Genomic DNA, 21287 nt, shown 5'->3' on the forward strand with positions numbered 1-21287 from the left:
GTTAGCAAAAAACAAATACAATTACAATTTTTCAACACAGTCTCACTAGCATACCATAGTCACACACAGTCATCACACTTTTTTAAATTTTCTTCTAATGTAACTTCGTAGCATAATCATGGACTGACGGAAAACCTCGACCTGAGACAATAGATGTCCACCATTACACATATGTCTCTCGGAAACATTACCACACTCCAGTAGCTGTTCAGTCCTCTACCATTAATTTTATGGCATCTATCTATATTCAACTTTATCGTGGGCTTCTTATTGGACCATGGCACGTTTGTAGCTCTCGTAGCTTTAGTTTATAGTTCACGAGATAAGTTATCGCCATCATCTCACTACTATGTACATGTTCTTTATGCAATGTATATATCCAAAGTGCCATCTATATGCCTATTTGAATAAAGAAATATTGGACTTTACCTGCCTCTTGGAGATCTGCAAACGCTGTGTCATAAAATGTAGTTACAGTTATCGCACCATAGAACCCGAAAATCTATATTATCTCTAAAGCAAAATGAAATAAAAATTTAATTACAGTCTAACGGATCCCTAGGCCAGCCAAGTCCGCATTCGCAAGCACCTAATGTAGGTAAGTGGCCACTGCAAAAACCCTGAATTTTCCGAGCTTAATCCCCTCCGATAGATTAACGCCACGGCACGTACACTACAACTTGTATTTTTAGATTGAATGAGTTGAATTGGCATAAACCTTTTAATTAATGCTTTTTATTAACGTTAAATATCATTACTACAAGTTAACTAAGTTACTAAAGGGCTTTGTAGACAAGAGGCGTTTGACGTTTGCACTTTGTGCTCGTGATTGGAATGCAATATTAGCTTAGCACCAATAATTTTGTGTAATTTTTTGTGTTCTATGACCTTTTCCGGCATCAAACATTCTATAAGTTTATGTTCTGTACACATTATATTAGTGGATAACTTGGATTATCCTACATACGTTTAAAGTCCCGATACTTCATTATACAATCAAAAACCAATCAAATTTTCAAAAATTAAGTTTAGCAAAATATCAAGCCTGACGGAGATCCTTCGAATTCTCCGCAAGTAAATTATACATATAATAACATTTATAAGAATTATTTTATTTAACATATCTTAGGCTATAATATAATTAACATTGAGTAGTGCTTACATAAGTTAACAAAATTTAAAATAGTAGCATCTTAACACTTCGACTGTTTTAATTAAAAGTGGACGACCGATTGCATAAATATTAAACGAGTTGCTAGTAAGATTTCACAGCAACCACTTTGCAGTCTCAGAATTTCTTAAGGTAAGTAATTGCTATATTCACTATCACAAATGTCAACATCGTCATCTTTTGCAGCGACAGATTCGTCTCAAAGCCCTCTTCAGTCCAGCGTAGTAGTGTATAACTTGCTCCTGTAAATTCAAAAATTCAATATTAATTTATTTCAAGAAGACCGAATAATATAAACACTTTTGAAACGTCAAGTCTGCATGTTTGTAGTGAGTCTACTACTGGTTCGGAAGGCAGATTGTACCCAGACGAAGCTGGTATGAAACTCAGTAGTTGCTCTTTTCAAACATCAACAATTAACATTTTGACGGCCGACTGGCGCAGTGGGCAGCAACATAGCTTTCTGTGTTCTAGGCCGTGGGTTCGATTCCCACAACTTAAAAATGTTTGTGTGATAAACATGATTGTTTTTCAGTGTCTGGGTGCTTATCTGTATTATAAGTATTTATGTGTATTATATTCATTAAAATATTCAACAGCTAGCTTAGTACCCATAAAACCAAGCTACGCTTATTTTGGGGCTAGCTGGCGATGTGTGTATTGTCGTAGTATATTTATTTACATTTTTTATTTTAAAAACGAATGAACGTTCTGAAATCTTGTTCTACCAGTAGAGGAAATTATGGAAAAACCAATATACTACCTAATAGAAATATAAAGGTAATTTAATATTTATATTAGGATACTTGTTGAAATGGCATCTACTCCTTCGATGTAACTAGCATAAATTATTCAGCAGCAGGAATATACAATGTGCGAAACTGTCATTTTCACTACGAAATGAAGTACTTTTTGAACTAAAACGTGCTTTTTTTAAATATAATAGAACTCTGCCCCAGCTGAGTTAGTATAAAACGGTAAAAGGTGTAAGTATGCCTATCTAATAGTGAGTTAGTTTAAATGTTTTATTATTTTAATATCAGATATACAAAATTAAATAAGATAAGTTAAATTATTTTGCACGTTACCTGCATGAGGTTGAAACACATGGCTACCAACGCCATTCCCAGCATTAGATAGAGAGAACACACTATGAAAGAGGTCTCAATACGTGGCGTGTACACTCGTTCGCCTGGTACGAAATCACCGAAACCGATACTGAAAAAATAAGAGACAATAAAATACTGCAGTTCTATTGAGTTTGATGGCATTAAAGTAACAATGGCATTTTAAATAAAACACGGCGGGCATTTTTGTATTATTATATCGAAGCGGTGATAACTAATTAGGGCTTCGGCTTCACTTTACAAGGGCCGCACCAAAAACACTTGCTTAAAAGGTGCGGTAAAATATCGTTAGGCAACTTCCATCTCTAAGGTTACTCCATAATGTTCTCAAAGGCGTGTGTGTAGTCTACCAATCCGAAAGTGATTGCACACAACTATTTAGCTTTTCTTTTTCTTTTTGTGTATCATGTACCTATGCAACAATTTCTTTATTATAAAGTTTTCTAAATAAGTAAAGCTGTGCTGGACTTAATAATACCAGTCGAAAATCAAGAATATTAAACATTATTATAAAATACCTGCTCAGTGATATGAAGCAAAAGTAAGCGCCGTCTAATTTGTCCCACTTCTCCCAAAGCCCAAATATCATTGACCCGAACATTAGGTACCTATAAAATAAAATTATTAAGTATTGCATAGAAGCTTTGCGGATTTCCATGATATATTATGAAAATAAAGTTTGCTACACTTACACACTAGCCTATATTACTAAATATCTGTTTGGTGTGATATCAGATTGATAAAAAGTCTTAAGTGAGAGGAGGGTACGAATGCCGGCAGATGAGATTCAGATATTTCTGAATTTTCTCTCTGGTCTGGTGGAAGGATTCGGCCGTCGCTAGATACAACTCTACTGATAAAGACATGCGTGCCGTCAAGTGATTTAACGATCCGGTATGATGCCGTTTAGTGTAGAAACTAGAAATTATAGACCGTAGAGGTACGGTTGAGATAACTGGCATACCCCTTTCAGGTTAGCCCGTTATGAAAGTCAAGATCAAAGGTCTTATACATTTTACACTCATCTACTAAGGATGCTCCGGTTTCGGAGCGAAACGTGCGTAGAGGTAACATTGCCGTAGATCTGTTTGGTGTGAAGTAAAGGATTGAAAAAAATATTAATTACACCGTACAGATTTTCCTGCTTTTCGCGGAGTATAGCAAATTATGCTTAATTTTCATAATATATCATGGAATACCGCAAAGTAACGCCTGCTTTTATCCAATAGGTTACCCCGTTACCATATTAAACATCATCACAGACCATTAGTCGGGATTGCAGTCACGGGCTATCTTGTAATAGAATAAATTAAAAAACAAAAAAAACGTAACCTAGGGCTGATTTTCAAGTTTAATAAAACCACGATTTGCTGAACTACTGAAATGTTCAAACTACAACCCTGAACTCAGTTTAATGTGTAAACTGAGTTTAGCTTGCTTGATGGCGTTTATTTTCTAGGATGAATTCGGGCTTTAATGTTTTACACGTTAGGTTGCACTATTATTTAGTTTGTTTTTTTATTTTTATAAACAAACAGTAAATGCACATTATAAAGGCAAGTTTTATCGCCAACACTATATACTTATTACTGACAACGGTAGCACAATTTAATCTACCACTAACGCCATCTGTTTGCACTATATATTTATATCTGAGGTCAGCTCCTATACTACTGGTTTGCACTTTCGAAGATTTTAAAGACTACACTAAAGATTTTTGCAAAGACATAGCAAGTAACAAACCCTTTTTTTCATTTGTGTACAACAGAGTTAACACTAGATTATGACGAATCTAGTCTAGCAAATAAAATAAGACTTACCCAACCATAATAGCCACGCAAACACTTATTGGCACTGTGATAGTTTGAGCATCAAACGTCACATAGCTGAATTCGCTTAAAGCAGGACTATCGTGATGCATTGGTTCAGACCAGCCTCGGACTTCTGGACGCATTCGAGGGGAACAGGGTTGAGGCATAGATATACTTCGCATGTAGCCTCTTCTGAAAAATTAACAAATCGCTGTTTAAAACCGGTTAAACGCGTTTTGACGACCTCAATGGCGCAGTGGTCTTTTAAGTGGGAGAACCCAGGACGGGTTCGATTCCGGAAACATTTAAGGGAATAGAAAAATATGTAATCGACCAACTGGCCGCGGCCATCTTAAAACATTTTTCATGAAACACAACTAAAATAACACACTCACACACTTCAGAGTGTGAGTGTGATTCTTCAGAGAAACACGTTCTCTTCCTATAACTTCCCTTCGTTTTTACGGACGGGGTTAAGAATAGTAATATAGATGTTAAATTACTCTTACCTTGGAGCTGGGGGGTACGGTGGTATTCTGTAGTCGGGAGTTACATCGGAGTCTGTATAATCTCTCCATTCTCTCGGTCTCTCTATACTCTCCGCTTCGCTAGTTTCATACTGAAACGAACATTCAGTCTTATTTATTTTTTTAGTACAGTGGTTTTACAACTTTATTATAATATTTATCTATACTCAACAGAATCCATTTTTAAACACGTGTAAATTTAATATTGTTCTGTAATAATAATAATAATAATAATAATAAATATTATTTTAACCGATTCTGACAATAAACTTCTATAATATTCGAGCCAAATATTTTTGTACTTGTGGCCATATCTTAACATGATTACATTCCATGAATACAATACAACGGCCAAGTGCGATACCCAGCAATAGAAGATCGGATCAGATATTATAATATATCAAAAATAGTTCCATTAATTTACTTCTTTATTTAGTACTTTTGACAAATAGGAAAAAAAGGCTAAAAATATACCTGTAACGAAAAAAATAATCATTAAAGTACAGTTGAGCTCCCGTCATTAAAATATATAACCAGAAATCATGCAGAAATTAACTATATAGAATAAGACACTTAATACGACACTATTTTATTTTTGGAACGAAATTCTTTGACCTTACCAGCTTGCGCTAAGAGTCATCTGGTAGAAATCCTCAAGAAGGGAAAAATTTCTCAAGCTCTTAGTTTAGTTAGTTAGTTAGTTAGTTTCGGTATCGCTGGAATAGGTTCCAGCGTTACTAAAACTACCAAAAGTATATGGCTGGATATGCCCCGTATAATCAGCTGTTTATGAGCGTTATAAAGGTCATTATAACGAATAGTGTTTCAACTGCTATTGTTAACTCTTCGTGCTACTTAGGTGTGTGCATATATAAGAGGCCTCATGATACAAAAGTATTCACAAAAGGAACCCTAAAGAGCAAATAAAGTACGCACGTATAATAACGAAAAAGGCCAACACCGTATTATAGCATATGAAGCGCGACGTGTAATGTAATTACTCGCATCATTATTTGTACTTCTGGCATACCTACCCGTATGAAGGTAATTTCAGAACGACGCGCAAAAATCTTGTTTCAATATACGTGAAGGTTTTTTGTTGGTATCATGATCCAACTGTAGGTAACTGGTAGTGATTGAGTCGTCGAACCGTGATGGTACGTAGAATGGACCATGTTCAGCAGTCAAAGCGTATATATAATGTTTGGCATAATGTATTAACAAAGTTATTACATACTTGGGTTCGAATGTGGACCACCCTTCTCCTTGAAAAACCGGGGCATCCTCGGCACAGGCACATCAAAGCATATATGCATTTGAACCAACTAGCCAGAAGTTCACCTGTAAAAAACAGAGACTATTATCTTCTCGCAGTACTAAAAAGCGTCTCGCAGTACTCAATTGTCTTCTGCTTCTTTTGTGGGTGTTTTTATTCAACAGTTTTGTGCCGTTTGTATCCGTATGAGACCCTGCGACTCGTTTGCTAAAAGCAGTGATAGACTTGAGGTAAGGTGACTTCTGTTTAAGAGTTAAATCCCCGGCACGCACTTCTAACTTTACGGAGTAGCGTGGATTTTATGCAATTAAATATGTGCTTTAAATGTGCAGGCTAGACTGATCTGATCGGATCTGACTGGACGGTAATTGATTGATAGTGATGATCGCTGCTGTTTTGTAAAGGTTCTTCTGTCCATCGATCTAACTGCCTCTGTGTCGTACCTTGAGCTTTTTCCTCACCTGACCAAACTATACTAACTGACCACGTATCAAAGCCATATTCAGTCAAAATAATAAAAAAAATTAATTCATTAATTAAGTTTTTTATTTTTTTGTTTATTTATTTCTGACGACAAGTCTGTCTATTTATAGTTACTCTACCACAAGTTAATAGATTCTACCGATAAGAAGCAGTAAGAGACTCACCGTTTTCTCTATTCCAAGATCGACATTTTACCATTTAATAATAATTTTGGTTATCTTTTTAGGAGATAAAAGTGGAGATTCCGTCATCTCCACTTTTATACCGATACAGATACCCATGGGTATACTGTTATCAAAGATATGTAAAGTAAAAATAAACAGTGTTCGAGAAAATCTTACCAACATTACTAAGGTACAGCAAAAATAGTGGCATTCCCAGGAGTGCATAAAAGACCGTCATGATCTTTCCCCAACTGGTTCTGGGACTGAGATGGCCGTAACCTTAAAGCAATTAAAACTTTTTATAAAGGACTGTTACCAAATATGCTGAGGTCTACTTGCATAGAAAATAACTCAGTGTTATGAAAATTGAGCTTAATTTTCTATACTCCGCGATTGAAGAAATTAAAAATTACACCATACACTCCTGCTTTTCATGGAGCAAAGAATCCTGATAAAGTTGTTTAACTTGCAGCTCAAACTAAACTTAATCTGGGCATCATAAATAAAGCACAAGCAAACAAAATACCCATAGTATTTTAAAATAAACCACGCGTTTGTTATTAGACACGCATTATTGTTTTATTTTGGATTATGAGCTTTATATATCGATGTTTTAAGGTTCTCGTTACGAGCAAGTGTGATGAATAAGTATATTATGTTCAGATCACAATACGTTTCATTTGAGTGTAACATTTTAGAGACTAAATCTATTAATTGTTGATATAATCTCTAAAATGTTGTCTCTCTGAAGATTTTTGATAACCTGTCTAACGCGGTTCGATTATTAAAATCTGGCCTTCTCTTTTAAAAATTAGTCCTAAAACCATAAAACTCATTTTGTTAGAAACAATACCCACCCGTTGTTGGGTAATAAGTAGGTATATTCGCAGATAAGGTTTTATGTTCGTTTTATGTAAAGGTCTCTTAGTGCCTCATAAAATGTGGCAACATCAATGCGATTACAATAATATTCTGTTTACCCTCTTACTGCGAACGATTTTATGGTTTTGGGTACATATTAGTAGAGCTACTATTAACCTAAAAGGGCATGAAATTGAAAGAGGTCATAGCACTAAAAGAGCATTACTTAATATCCTTTAAGAATAAACATAGTGAAAATCACAGACAGACACTTCGCCTGCATGTGTTTTTTAAGTTCATAAGGCCAATATTTTGAAATTATTATCACGTTTAAACAAAACTCTAATAGGTACGCTATACCACTATAATAGGATTTTTACAGCAAGATTTATTTTGTTCCATGGAAAAATATAAATTCAACGAGGAAATGGATATCAGCTAGTAAATAAAATAAACTCCTCTTACTCCTAATTTGACCTACCACCGCTACGTTTTCCGGAACAGGTTTGTCAGTTACTTGGGGCCCAACGTCGCCCTATTAAGAAACTCGTAACTTAATACTTAATGCATTCCAACGGAATGTTTTTACCGGGTTGTTAGATCTATCAAACTAAAAGTATAATGAGACGAAAAAGGCAAAGTGAGTAACTATAGACCTTCTACGGAACTCATCATCATGTATAAGATCGAGTAGAGAAGCAAGAGAGAGAGTAAAAAATATTTGAGTTACCCAAGCATAACTCTCTCCATAGCTCAGTGAGTGACTCTTATGCTGGTGGTACATACTAGTTGAAACAACCCCAGACCACCTAAGAGTGAGTGTGAATCTTCATGGTAATCTCACGTCGTCTCGCCTTGTCACCACTCAGTCGCGTACTCTCGTAGAAGATCTAACATCCGCGACACGAAATAACCTCGCCGAGTGTGTACAGCCGGCCTTGTGTATCAATAGTAATAAATTATAATCATCAGTTGCTTCTTACCTATTGTAGTAATCACAGTAAGAGAGTACAAAAAGGCGGATGAGAAACTCCACTGTCTCGACGATCTACCTCCGTCCCAGCCACGACGCACTGCTTTAACAATTTTGCCTTGATAGCTTTTAAGCTCGATGCTTATACTAAAACAAAAGTTTGAGTAGAATGACACCATTCCAATTTCACAGTAGCATACCCAGTGTTGAACAAACGAGAAATGCAACTGTATTAGTGTGGTATAACCGTATAATATCAAAGATACTTTTCTAGCACAAAAGTTCTTCCGCGACTGTAATGTTTTTTATACGAAGTACGTTTGTAATTGACCCTTCGGGATACTTGATAATCAGGCCTAATATACATAACGCACTAAAAGTAGTATATCTACTAAAATACTATTTCAAAAAGTAGTCGAGCTCCTGTGACAGCTCGTCTGGGGAAGTACTTATTTCTGCCGCTAAGCAGCTGCTGCTGTTATCCGGCCGAAAGGGCGTGGTTGCCGGTGTAATTACAAGCACATGATGAACATTCATTGCGGTTCCTTACATGCCTTGCGAATTTTTGCTCTGTTTATAGGCGGTGGTTTCAGGTGGACTATATGCTTCGTTTCACAATTATTACTATATAAAAAAAATCAAAGCTTCACCTTTCCTTAAGAGCAGTTTCGTTGAACAAATTGAGGGTAAGCGTTACATTTTGCCAAAGGTACTGGGCAGTGCTGTCTCTTTCCCGCGACATATTGTTAACTCGCTCGATCTCGCTCGCACCTTCTATCGCTTGAAACATAAATGCACCTGTAAAAAATACAATTATTATAGTGTAAATATTTTATTTACTGGTTGCTAACTACTAGTATCGAAAAGCTTCTAACCGGTTTTAATATACCGGTCAATTTTGGTTAGTAACCGATTAAAAGTAACTCGGTTAATTAATTGAACGTTTTCTAAGGAACCGAAATAGCTTCGCTTACCGGTATTGACGTATGTTAATGGCAGATCGAAATACAGATGTTGCCAGGGTGGTTCTTTCCGGGGGTTTCGTACAAGGCGACTAAGGGAATATAAGGAAGAACGGGCAGTATCTTCTGTGATACTACTACAACCTACTACTATCACAAAAAACAAAAACAAAAAAACTCCGCTTACTATCTCCCGTTGAGAGAGTCCTTTAGTCCTATAATGTTTTACGCAGGTGGTGAAGAAAATAAAATGTAATTATTTAGTGCTAATTAAAATATTTTCTACTGGCACGCGGAAAATTACAAAATAGCTGAACTGGTAAATTACGATCAACGAAGAAAAACCGAGCAAGAAATAGTTTCAAATGTAACGGGTTAAATAAACGAATCCAAAACCTTACACAAAATGATTCTAATACTGGTATTGTTATTATTAACCCTGGGACGAATGACCGATTTTTGTTTTTTTTTTTTCAAGCCTTGCTAAAAGGTGGAATAGTGAAGACCGCTTGAGCGGTTGCAGTTTGTGGAAACTAGCAACTTTGCACCACGTACAAACTTGTCAGTTGTAAGTTGCGGCAATTTTGAACTGGTTTTGTCACCGAGTACGGCACCTGAAAACGGTGTTCGATTACCTAAACTCAAGCTGTTAAGTCTAGCTAGCTGTTAAGGCAGTTTCTTAAAATTATTTGAAAAATTCCATAAACAAACTTTGAGTTTTCTATGCTATCCTAACTCCAATTTTGCACCCAATTCCTAAATTTAGTAACTTCGACTTCTTAAATATCTAAACAGGTACAATTATACCGCTTTTAAAGATTGGTTTTATTAAAAATTAAAAATAAACTCTTGAACAGCTTTTCAAATATGGTACCCACTAAAAAATATATTCAAATGGTGCCTACATAAATAGAAGATAACGATTGTTAACAGGCTACATTTTTAATTTAAGACCTGTGGATAAAACGGTCTCTATGCGGTAAACACAAATTAAACCAACACGGTTTAATTAGTGCCTACCTCATAGTAACATATTAAATCAATGTCTAACTCCATTAATATCATTAATTTGTTTTTTTTTCACATATCTAGATTAAAACTAACACCTAGCAAAAGAAATAAGGTTTAATATGTGAAGTCTAAAGAAGGGTTAGGTAAAAGAATTCTATTTGCATGTCTATTACTTAAAACACGCAAAAAATTTGTTACGTTTCCTTGCCTATCATGATAATTATAGCTATTATTCTCGTCCTGGTGCCCGTTTTCACTAACGACGAATTAGGCATTGCCTAAAAACTAACGCTCTAAGGAAGTATTAATCTAAGGAGATCTCTAGGCTGCTAGGCCTTTCACCAATAGTCATCACCTTCCTTTCACCAACAGTTTGTGAAACGTTTTGTTTCTATAGACATTTCCTTGATCATTACGTATTCAATTTAGGCGATGCCTAGGTTTATTGAAAACGGCTATAAGTCCCATCGCTGGGCAAAAAACTTCTTTCATAGGATACTTAGAACTAAAGACCATCACGCTACTGCAATGAAAGTTGCCCAGATTTGAGATAATAACTGCATCTAAAAGCTTAACTTTCTAACATGGACATGGATTTGGACAAAACCAATGTTCTGACAGGTATTAAAAAAAATATGATACAAAAACTAATTACTTTATGTATTGCTAGGCCTACTTCGGAACTATAGGACCTTGTTATCCTCGATTGTACATACTAAACATTACTTAGACCGATAGCTCCCTAAGTAATATCAGTTTAATTCTCAAACTTTGGTAACCGACCTTTTACCAAAGTCGTTTCACGACAATTAAATCCTGAATCTTTAGTCACCCGAAAATTAGCTTATTCATTGATAATTCAAAGGTGTACTCATTGTCTAAGCCTAATTTCAAACAATACCCTTTTAATAATGTAGCGATAATTAAACGCCCGAACACAATAGATTATTGGTACAAAAATCGATTTCCGAAGGTCTTTGTTAATGTAACAGCATAAATAATTTACGCTCCATTAAATTTTAAATCACGATGGAAATGATTTATTTTACATTATAAAGAGCTCCTATAAATGGAAATGTTTTTTTGTTTAATGAGCGTATTTTTTCAAGACTGCCTTTTTTGTCTGAGATAATGAATTTTGTCTATGTACCCATATTTCACCCTCGTTATTAATTAATATGGAAAATGAACATGAAACTGAATTTTCCATATTCTGTCACAACCATTAAAGTCTGTGGGTACAGTGTAATTTTCAAAAAAAAATGTACTTTTGAAACGTCAAGTACCTACTTTTTGTAATGACTCTACCACCGTACTATTACCGACTACCATTTGAGACTATATGTACTAATATGATAAATGCAAATATTATAATTTATTATAATATTATGTATATTTGTTTGTTTCTTTGTTATTTAGCCCAACATTTGAATCGGGTGCGGTGGGCATCAATCCTGACTAAACCAGTTGCCGACTTACTCGTAGCTCAAAGAGTCGCGAAGCTAACATGGCAATGAGCGGGGCGCACAGCTCGGAGAACATATGGCCGTAGGGGTCCCGAGCTGCTGGAATGGCGACCTTGCACCGGTAAACGCAGCGTTAGTTGACTGTGTGGACGCCTTCACTCCGATCCAGCCACTGGACCCAATCCGCAAGGTACCGTAGCATTTGGGCCTTTGGACCAGTAGTCCTACTTATGGCCAGCAGTAGTCGTCAATTGGTTGACATGATAGTGATGACGATGGGTACAAAACTTAATGAAAGGCACATTTAAAGCTTGCACCTCAAAAAACTATTCCAAAACCGCATTAGAAAAACATGCCCTCGGAATTATAAAAATAGCATTTGTTATTGCACGGCTTCACAATTCTACGAATTTTCGATACTAAGCGAAATAACAGTTTCACATGATGTGTCGATATTAACGCGCCGACAATCACGTAATCGGTCGGTCTAAGCTCAATCAAGCGATAAGACTCAAGGCTACACACCAAGGATGTCCGAGTTAAGTGGGACGAGAGGTTTAAACCGAACTGTGGAATGATGTATCCATTTTTTCTAAGCTTAGCTGAAAATTAAGCTGCTCTATTAATAGTTTTTTCTTACATCTCACACATAACTAAGCACGTTTTTAAGTTTTTTTTTTTCGTTCCAATACAATTTAGATGATGGAATCTAAGATGGTTTCGGTCTAACCTGTCAGGAATATAGCAGTTGTATGACTAAGTTTCTAGAGGGCATTGATTTAGAACGCTAAATCGCTTGACGGCACGTCTTTGTCTGGTGGTAACTATCCACGATCAGATCAAATATTAAGTAAACTATAAATTAAAAATCTATTTCATTAATTTTTTTATTATCCAAGACGGTTCGTAAGGCAGATGATCGAGTGATTTCAGACGAGCTCTATCACAAAAAGTTCTACAAGCTATCTTTTGATATTTTAACTTACCAGCGATAGTATAAGCGACGACCAACACTACAACGCCCACGTTAGAAAATAGGAAGGCTAGAAGACTTCTCACGTAGTTGCGGATGCGCGAAGCTAGCCTGCGCTTGCGACGTGGCATATTCTACGACATCCTGGCCGCGCTTACGCGTCTCGACGACTAGCTCATGGTGCAGACAGGAACATCTGAAATTTAAGCAATTAAATATCACTGAAACTGATCCATGCCCGTGGTGACTCAAGCTGGTGCTAAATTAGCACAAAAGATAAGCGTAATCCAAGGGGAAAAAATGGCAGTGAAAACATCGTGAGGAAACCGGCTTGTCTGAGAGTTTTTCATAAAGTTCTCAAAACTTACACGGCTTTTTGTAAATTTTGATCCGAGCGTTCTGTCAATGCGGTGCGAGTTCAGCATAACTACGAGGCGTGGTGGTAAAAAAAATATATACATATTACGAAAATACATACATCGCCACCTAGCCCCAAAGAAAGCATATAGCTTGCGTTATAGGTACTAAGATAGCTGATGAATGTTTTTATTAATAATATGCTTAAATACTTATAATATATAGATAAACGTTCAGACACTGAAAAACATTCATATTCATCATACAAACATATGCCAGCTGTTGGAATCGAACCCATAGCCTCATAGCTTTAGACTCAGGCAGCCGGGTCACTACCTACTGCGCCAATCGGCCATCAAGTTATCCATATCCGTCAGGTATCAATGAGAATTTCCCCATGGAAAAAAAAGGTCCCGAGCCTCCCGTGTCGACACTCGAGACTTTGATGTTTATAATGACGAGTTGTTGAAATTATTATAACGTGTTTGCTTATCGTCGAACATCGACAGCTCCTTTAATATATTCTAATAATTAGTACCAGTAAAAATTAAATTTGGAATAGAATAGAATGCTCGAATGTGGTACATTTTATGGTCTTAAAAAAATATTTTTGACTTAATTCAATACTAAGCATGCATTTTTGACTCCGCTAATTCGGTTAGTTGTCAATTTACTCTATAAGATGAAGTACTCAACGCGGATGATTTTAACAAGAAAAAAACTATTATTACGAGTAGCTACGTCTCGCCAGAAACAACTCGTTGTAATTAATTTATTCTGAGAAGTCTTGACAACCCAGGGCGGTCTTGTTTCCCTGGATATTAATAAATATATAAATATACTACGACAATACACACATCGCCATCTAGCCCCAATTTAAGCGTAGCTTGTGTTATGGGTACTAAGATGACTGATGAATATTTTTTATTAATAATATACATAAATACTTATAATATACATATAAACACCCAGACACTGAAAAACATTCATGCTCATCACACAAACATTTTCCAGTTGTGGGAATCGAACCCACGGCCTTGGACTCAGAAAGCAGGGTCGCTGCAAACTGCGCCAATCGGCCGTCAAATTAGGAAGTCGAAACTTCACAAACGTGTGGCTTCCAACGTACGTGGTGAGTTATTCCAACCTCAAAAATATTAGTAAAAGCCTCATAACTTATCATAGTTATATTACATGAGTATCATAAAATTAATTATAAAAAGGAAACGATGAAATTCATTGGTAAAATATTTACATTATACCACCAACGTGATACACATTTTGAAATGAATGATATCAGTCGGAAGTTGTGTATCATAAATATCACCAACATTAAACCATTTCAACGATAGAATTAACGTGAAATCTTTTTTAAATGTTACATGGGGTAAATCGTCATTTTTTCTTATTTATTTTTAGTGATGGCAGATTTTGAATTACGTACAATCTTTTAATCCTTGAGAGTTAGTAAGTAAGTACATATATCTATATCTATTATCTACTAATGCGGAAGAGTGATTTTGCTTGTACCTATGTAGGTACGAGTAGATACGCTTCAATAAGAAGTATCAGTCCGATTTGAAAAAGTATTTATGATTTAGATAAGCCTTTTTTAAAATAAAACTTAATATAATTTTTATTATTAATATCACGGCTGGCACAGCGGGCGTATCTTATATGTGGGGACGTGGTCCCGGATTCAATTTCCGGTAGACGCAATTTGGGAATTTATAACTTTGGAGTTTTCTCAAGTCTAATCAGATGAGAGGCTTCGGTCGTTTTTAGCCACCTGTATCATCTCAGATGTGCCACCAGATCCTGTGCCCTATAGTGAGCCGGCAATAGGTTGATTATGATGAAAGGATAATCATACAAAAATAATTACGCTATCTATAAGCCGTTCTCAGTAGTGTTGCCCAAATTCAGTCTTGGTCTTGCAGTCTTGGTCTTGTTCTTGCGTTTTTGCAAGACCAAGACCAAGAACAAGACCGCGTATTTTTAGCAAGACCAAGACCAAGACTGACCGTGCAAGACTTGAGCAAGAACAAGACATAGCCTGCAAGACTCTTGCGTCTTGCATCTAGGACTTAGCGCTATTTCACGGAGTAGTTAGGTGTAACAGTTCGGTGTATAGGTAGGTAGGTACGCTTAGGAATTCTATGAGACGCAAAAAACTATATCAAAGAATATGAAAAACTGGACCTATGCGCATTACGACTAATACCATAAACATAGCGAATAAAAAAATATCTATTAAAATCAAACTGAGTGCATGCATAGTTATGTTTTAACCATCGGCACTTTGATAATGCGGCATCAAAGGTTTTGTACTTACTTCTCAAAGAAATTTGCCGCTTTTCGGAAGTACATGGTTATGATACACGCGCCGGCGGCTTCTTTTGAAATCTAAAACAATCGTTGCAGCCGCGCCGAAATCATAACATTTGACACTATTCATGCAAAATAATTTCGAATTTTAAGAGTACCTACAGGTATTCCAAAGAATAAATAAGTTTCAGATTGGTGATTTTAGATTGGTGGAGGACGCATGAGATAGAGTATCCGATTTTATCGAAAATGGCCCGTGATTTTCTCTCAATACCTGCAACTTCAGTACCTGCTGAGAGGTTATTTTCTAAAGCATCATTAGTAATTAGAAAACATAGAAATAGGTTAAGTGATGAGTCAGCCAGATGGTTACTTTGTATTAATTCTTGGTCAAAAGAATTGATATAAAGTATCATAACCTAATGATAAAGCTGTTGATTTGTGTTGTATTTTATTTTTTATTCAAATAAATGATAAATCGTAAAACTCTTTTATTAAATTTCTTATAAGTTGAGGGTTCAATCTCTTTCTAGACAGATAAGTATTGTTCTTTAAAATACAGTCAAGTTATTGTAATTAATTTGTTTTTTTACATGTTTTAGCAAATGTAAGCTTATAAATCATAAATGTTTATTAAGAAACAGTTACTTCCATGGAAAACGACATATAGGTCAGTTGATTTTTCGAATTTCTTATCAAATCTTCAGTTATTTATTAATCTGCTTGATCTTTACTATGGCTATGTTAATTCAAGCTCACAATGTTCCAATTCTAATACGTTTTTCTAAGATTTAAAGTAAACTTTAATAAATAGTAATAGACTAATAGGTAATTGCAAGACTTGCAAGACTCTTGCTGCAAGACCAAGACCAAGACCAAGACTGGGAGCGCAAGACCAAGACCAAGACCAAGACCAGGTGTATTGGCGCAAGACCAAGACCAAGACTGGCTAAGTCTCGTCTTGTTCTTGCATTTGGGCAACACTAGTTCTCAGCCTTCTCATTTACCACGAAATCGAAGACATTGAAATATCGGATCTATTTATCTACACATATATTTGAACGATAGATTTGATTTTTTGTATGTTTTTATGTAAATAGAGAAAGTCAATAATGTTTCGATCGAGTAAGCTATATCCTACCAGAGTAACATAGGCTTATAAATCAATGAAAGTCGCCGGCACGCACGAAAAATCATGACTCATTGGCACGTTCCGCCTGAGCCGAGCTTGCAAGCGAGAGCGCTAAACAAGCGATAGATTCGCGTAGGCGATCGGCTTAAGCAAGTCGAAAAGAAAATATAGATAAACATAACCCTTTTAAGTATGTTATTTGATGCATACAAGAGATACTAAAATATTAAAATAAGATCGTATTAATTATGTGACGGTCGAGCGATTTTCAGTGTCACAGAGTTCAAGTAGTAAGTTAACGTTAATGAGTACCAATGCGATTCTTAAGTAGATGCGAGTGAAACCGCAGCGAACAGCAACTATTACTGTAATATAGTAGGTACAAAATCTATTTTGATTTCAAATGATAACGAATATACGAGTCTTAATATTCTTACGAGTACTTAAGTCTTCTTGACTGATATTTTCGTGGATAACTATTAACTGAATTGGATTTGATTAGTTACCAGGGCTTACACAAAGAGCCATCTCATTGTGCTTTATTAAATCGGACTAAGGACGGAATCTTCGGTTTCTAAGAGGTTTTAGGATAAGAACACTTAGTTATAATAAAGTGGTGGGGACAAAGTGTCCTTAAACCCTTTTAAGCTTTGTACTGTATAAGTTATAGAGTTCAGGCTTTTGCGTTATTATTACTGAAATTATATAAAATAATGAAGCGAAAGTATAGATTTATTATATGAACTAAAGTGTACGTTTTTTTGATTTCTTTGATTGTACATCTAATCGAATTTGGAAAATCTTTTTGTATTGATAACCTAATTCTTGAAGAAGCTGATTTCCACACGCTTCAACCCATAAGAGCCTAGAAAATGACGAAACGTTTTATGATTGAAAAAGATTTATTAAATTATCCCTAAAAAGTTTTCTTTTCAGCGTTACTTATAAATAAATATATAAATAAATATACTACGACAATACACACATCGCCATCTAGCCCCAAAGTAAGCGTAGCTTGTATTATGGGTACTAAGATGACTGTTGAATATTATTATGAATAATATACATAAATTAATAGTTACCTTAAAAATCATATAATTGTAATCAGAATATTTTATAGGATTGAGCGACATTCACACTTAGCCTCTTAAGCAGTACTAACAAACAAAAATATCTAATTAGCAAAGTAATATTTTTAGCTCTTCTTATTCACTCTTCAAGCAAATTGGATAGTGTACATTTATATCACAGTCCAATCTTGCAAGTTGGGTGGTGTATAAGACACAGTCCAATAATGTCGACTGACCAAGCAATCATAACAACCGGTGATTTATGCCCGTCCATATCTGAAGCTACTCGGCCAACTCTGTTTATCTTTCCTAGACCACGTGTAGAGGTTCTACGTATTTTGATTGCACTAACAGCAAGAATACCATTTTTTGTATATATGGAATGAAGCTGAAAAATATTTGCGAAATATGAAAAAGAAGGAGGTTTTAGATTTGGTAGCATCTCATTTTTTTTTAATCACGATAGGAAAAGATATACTTTCAGATCGGTCCCATAGACATAAAATTCGATTCTGTTGTTTGTTATTGGAATAAATAAGCCACGGCTATGTAATGTACAATTTATATCCTTATGATGACATGAATACTGGCAAAAAAACGGTTCTATATTTTTACAAGATCCTGTTATTTTGAAAAACATATCGAAATTGGTATCTTTACTTATGCCGAATAAAACCTTCAGCATGTGGCTTTCTAACCAATTTCTGAATTGACCTAGTAATTCATCTTTAATGTGTCAAATATAGAATTAGTATTAATAGAAATATAACTATTTAATTTGGCTACGATTTGGTCAGATTCAATTAGCCTAGAATAATAAAATGAATTACTATCCTGAGTCCTTATAAAACGTTATAGATAAGTACTGTTAAATTTGTAATGGCATGGAGTCACCTGTCTACGATTCAAATTATTGCACGTGATATTATGGGGTGAGTTATGTCGGATTCACTACATGCTGAGTAATGCAAAGTGGGTGATTCGCGTTGAGTAAAAGTGTATGGTACTAGTGTGTACTACTAGTGAGTCGTAATAGAAAAATAAGTCCGAAATATGTTGTTATCTTTTATAACTCCGACTAGCTCATCAACCGGCGTTTTATTCTATACTATACTATATGATTAAAATGCCTAGTAACGAAGGTAAAAGAATTAACGTGTAACATTTAATAAGTAAGCTACAAATTTATATTCCTAAGTATCTATATCTGTGTTTCTACTAGTAAGGATGATTGGTTAAGCCAAATATTAAATATACTTATAGGCATTTTGAATTTATATATTTCATACTTTCACTTTAGTGTAGGTGAAAAACCTTTAATTTAAAAGTATATGTATTTTTTGTTACGCCACAAATAAGCAAACGAACAGTCCCACTTTTGCATTTACGATATTATATGTCGAAGTATTGTTATGGTGTCATTATTATTTGGTACAAAGCGTGTGTCCTCAAACCCCGCTGACCCAAGTACGAGTATATAGGATAAATGTTTGTACACATTACAAAAACGGATTTTTCGAACTGAGTTTTTTAGAGCGAATACAAATCAAACGGACGAAGTCGTAGGAAAAGATTGTCATTATTATATTTTGACAGTCACTACGTCATTAATAATAAATATAACTTTAATATAAACGCAACGCAACTGCCAATAATTATATTATCTGATGGTTCTTGTTATATAATCTGGATAATTTTGCAAGGCATTCGATTTAGATTAAAATTGGCAAACATTGATCTTCTCAATCTATTACTACAAATTGAATCAATAATATATTACTGGTATTGATTGAAGTAATATTTTAATTGCAAATTTTACAATTTAAAAAAATATATTTTTCAAAAGATCTGACGATCCCCCAGCCCTCTATATAAACAGATAAAAAGTACGGATTTAGTTATTCGTATACAGTATGTATTTTATATTCTGTAACACCTGCACCTGTTTGTTCTCCTTTTTTTTCCTAATTATAAAGCTGCCTTTTGTTCTTCTTAATTGTCTGTTTTCTTATATATTCTTTTACTTCAAGGGATGTACAATTTTTTTTTTTATGTCTATAGACGAGCGCTTGACTGCAATCACACCTGACGGTAAGTGATGATGCAGCCTAAGGTGGAGCGAGCTTGCCTAGAAGATGCCTATTCACTCTTGATTTGAAGGTACTAATATTGGGGAAAATGGAAGCTGGAAGAGCTGGATTCCAGATCCTAGCGGTGCGGATCAGAAACGAAGATGCGAAGCGCTTCGTACGCGTATGATGCAGATCCTTACGGTGCCTCGCGGTTCGATGGTAAAAAGGCGAGGGGGGAACTAGATCAAATAGTTCTTGGGCACACTCTCCGAAATAAATCCTATAGAATACCGAAAGGCAGGCAACCTTGCGACGATGTTCCAAACTCTTAAGTTTTTATGGGCTAGGTCACCGATGAGCCTTCTAGCACGTCGATCCCCCGAATCCACGTCATCAAGCTGATACTTGGCAGAGGCATCCCATAAATGGGAATAGTACTCCATCCACGATCGAACTTGAGCTTGGTACAAGGTGAGAAGCTGTTCAGGCGTGAAATAAAGAGTAATAATAATAATACGGATTACTAACGAGGATTACTGACCCCGGTAGATACGAAAGATACAGCAAAGCTTGTGACCATCAGCAAAGTGATAATAAAATCATACCTAAGATCGTTTTCATTATTTTTCAAAAACGTAACTAGTACTACAAACTTAAAACTCCTTTTTCTTCTACTCAAAGGGTAAAGCGGCATAAAAATCATTGAGTGATACTATCACACAGTATAGTTGAGACTTTTTTTCAATTCTATGTTTTTTTACAATTTATTTCGGGCGACCGTGTTGCTTTTAATTTTTTTTTATTTTTAGTACATCCCAGCAGCCCTAAATATGCACCAGATGGCTCACTTAACTCGAAATCAGTTCTTTTTTCCGCCTTACCCTTGACTTACCAATTTTTATTATAGTGAACACCTTTGTTATTGTGTACCTAACCAAAGTTATATATCAGGTCAAAGGGGGCCGATGTCAGCGAAATTGGGTTCCATGAGATATAAAACGAGGGTCAACGTTATTGGAACACAACGGAATTAGCAAAAATTAAATATTAAGTAAGCAAATATGAAATATGAGAGGGGCTCGAGGTAAGTAGGGGGCAAAAATGCTTGGCGACCCTTGATTCCCTAGGGAATCAAACAACGTAATTAACTAGCTCCACATATTTGCACTGCAGTGCTTAAACTATAAAAAATACTGTTGTAGGTAATAACTCTCACCATTAAATTACCCCCATAATGTAATCATGGTAAGGCGGCATGGGGTACCGCGAGAAAATTACAACATCCCTTTAATTAATAAATGAATGAATACAATTTTATTGTACACCACATAAACATACAGAAATTTTTGTAATAAAAAATTAACGCAAAGTATATGCTTTTTTTAACGTAATAAAAAGGCCTTATCGCTACAGCGATCAAAGTCAAAGTCAAAGTCAAAAATATCTTTATTCAAGTAGGCCCACAGGTGGCACTTTTGATGCGTACATAAGGATTCCACGGTAGTGAGATGATGGCGATAACC

General features: G+C 35.4%; 1 protein-coding gene across 1 annotated transcript in view; it reads right to left on the minus strand.

Annotated features, from left to right (window-relative positions):
• Positions 1 to 1177: 1177 nt before the first annotated feature.
• The window catches only part of LOC120628224 (potassium channel subfamily K member 16), a 28749-nt gene continuing 8639 nt past the window's right edge, over positions 1178 to 21287 (minus strand). Inside the window, exons 2-11 of the mRNA XM_039896487.1 lie at positions 12819 to 13001; positions 9044 to 9191; positions 8404 to 8540; positions 6737 to 6838; positions 5874 to 5977; positions 4619 to 4728; positions 4119 to 4301; positions 2817 to 2906; positions 2260 to 2389; positions 1178 to 1413 (exon numbers count right to left, since the gene is read on the minus strand). Coding sequence (XP_039752421.1) covers positions 1345 to 1413; positions 2260 to 2389; positions 2817 to 2906; positions 4119 to 4301; positions 4619 to 4728; positions 5874 to 5977; positions 6737 to 6838; positions 8404 to 8540; positions 9044 to 9191; positions 12819 to 12936 — 1191 coding nt within the window. The 5' untranslated portion in view covers positions 12937 to 13001 and the 3' untranslated portion in view covers positions 1178 to 1344. The remainder of the gene's footprint in view (positions 1414 to 2259; positions 2390 to 2816; positions 2907 to 4118; positions 4302 to 4618; positions 4729 to 5873; positions 5978 to 6736; positions 6839 to 8403; positions 8541 to 9043; positions 9192 to 12818; positions 13002 to 21287) is intronic.

This window comes from Pararge aegeria, chromosome 12, assembly GCF_905163445.1.
Source record: "Pararge aegeria chromosome 12, ilParAegt1.1, whole genome shotgun sequence".
In the NCBI taxonomy this organism is placed as follows: domain Eukaryota; kingdom Metazoa; phylum Arthropoda; class Insecta; order Lepidoptera; family Nymphalidae; genus Pararge; species Pararge aegeria.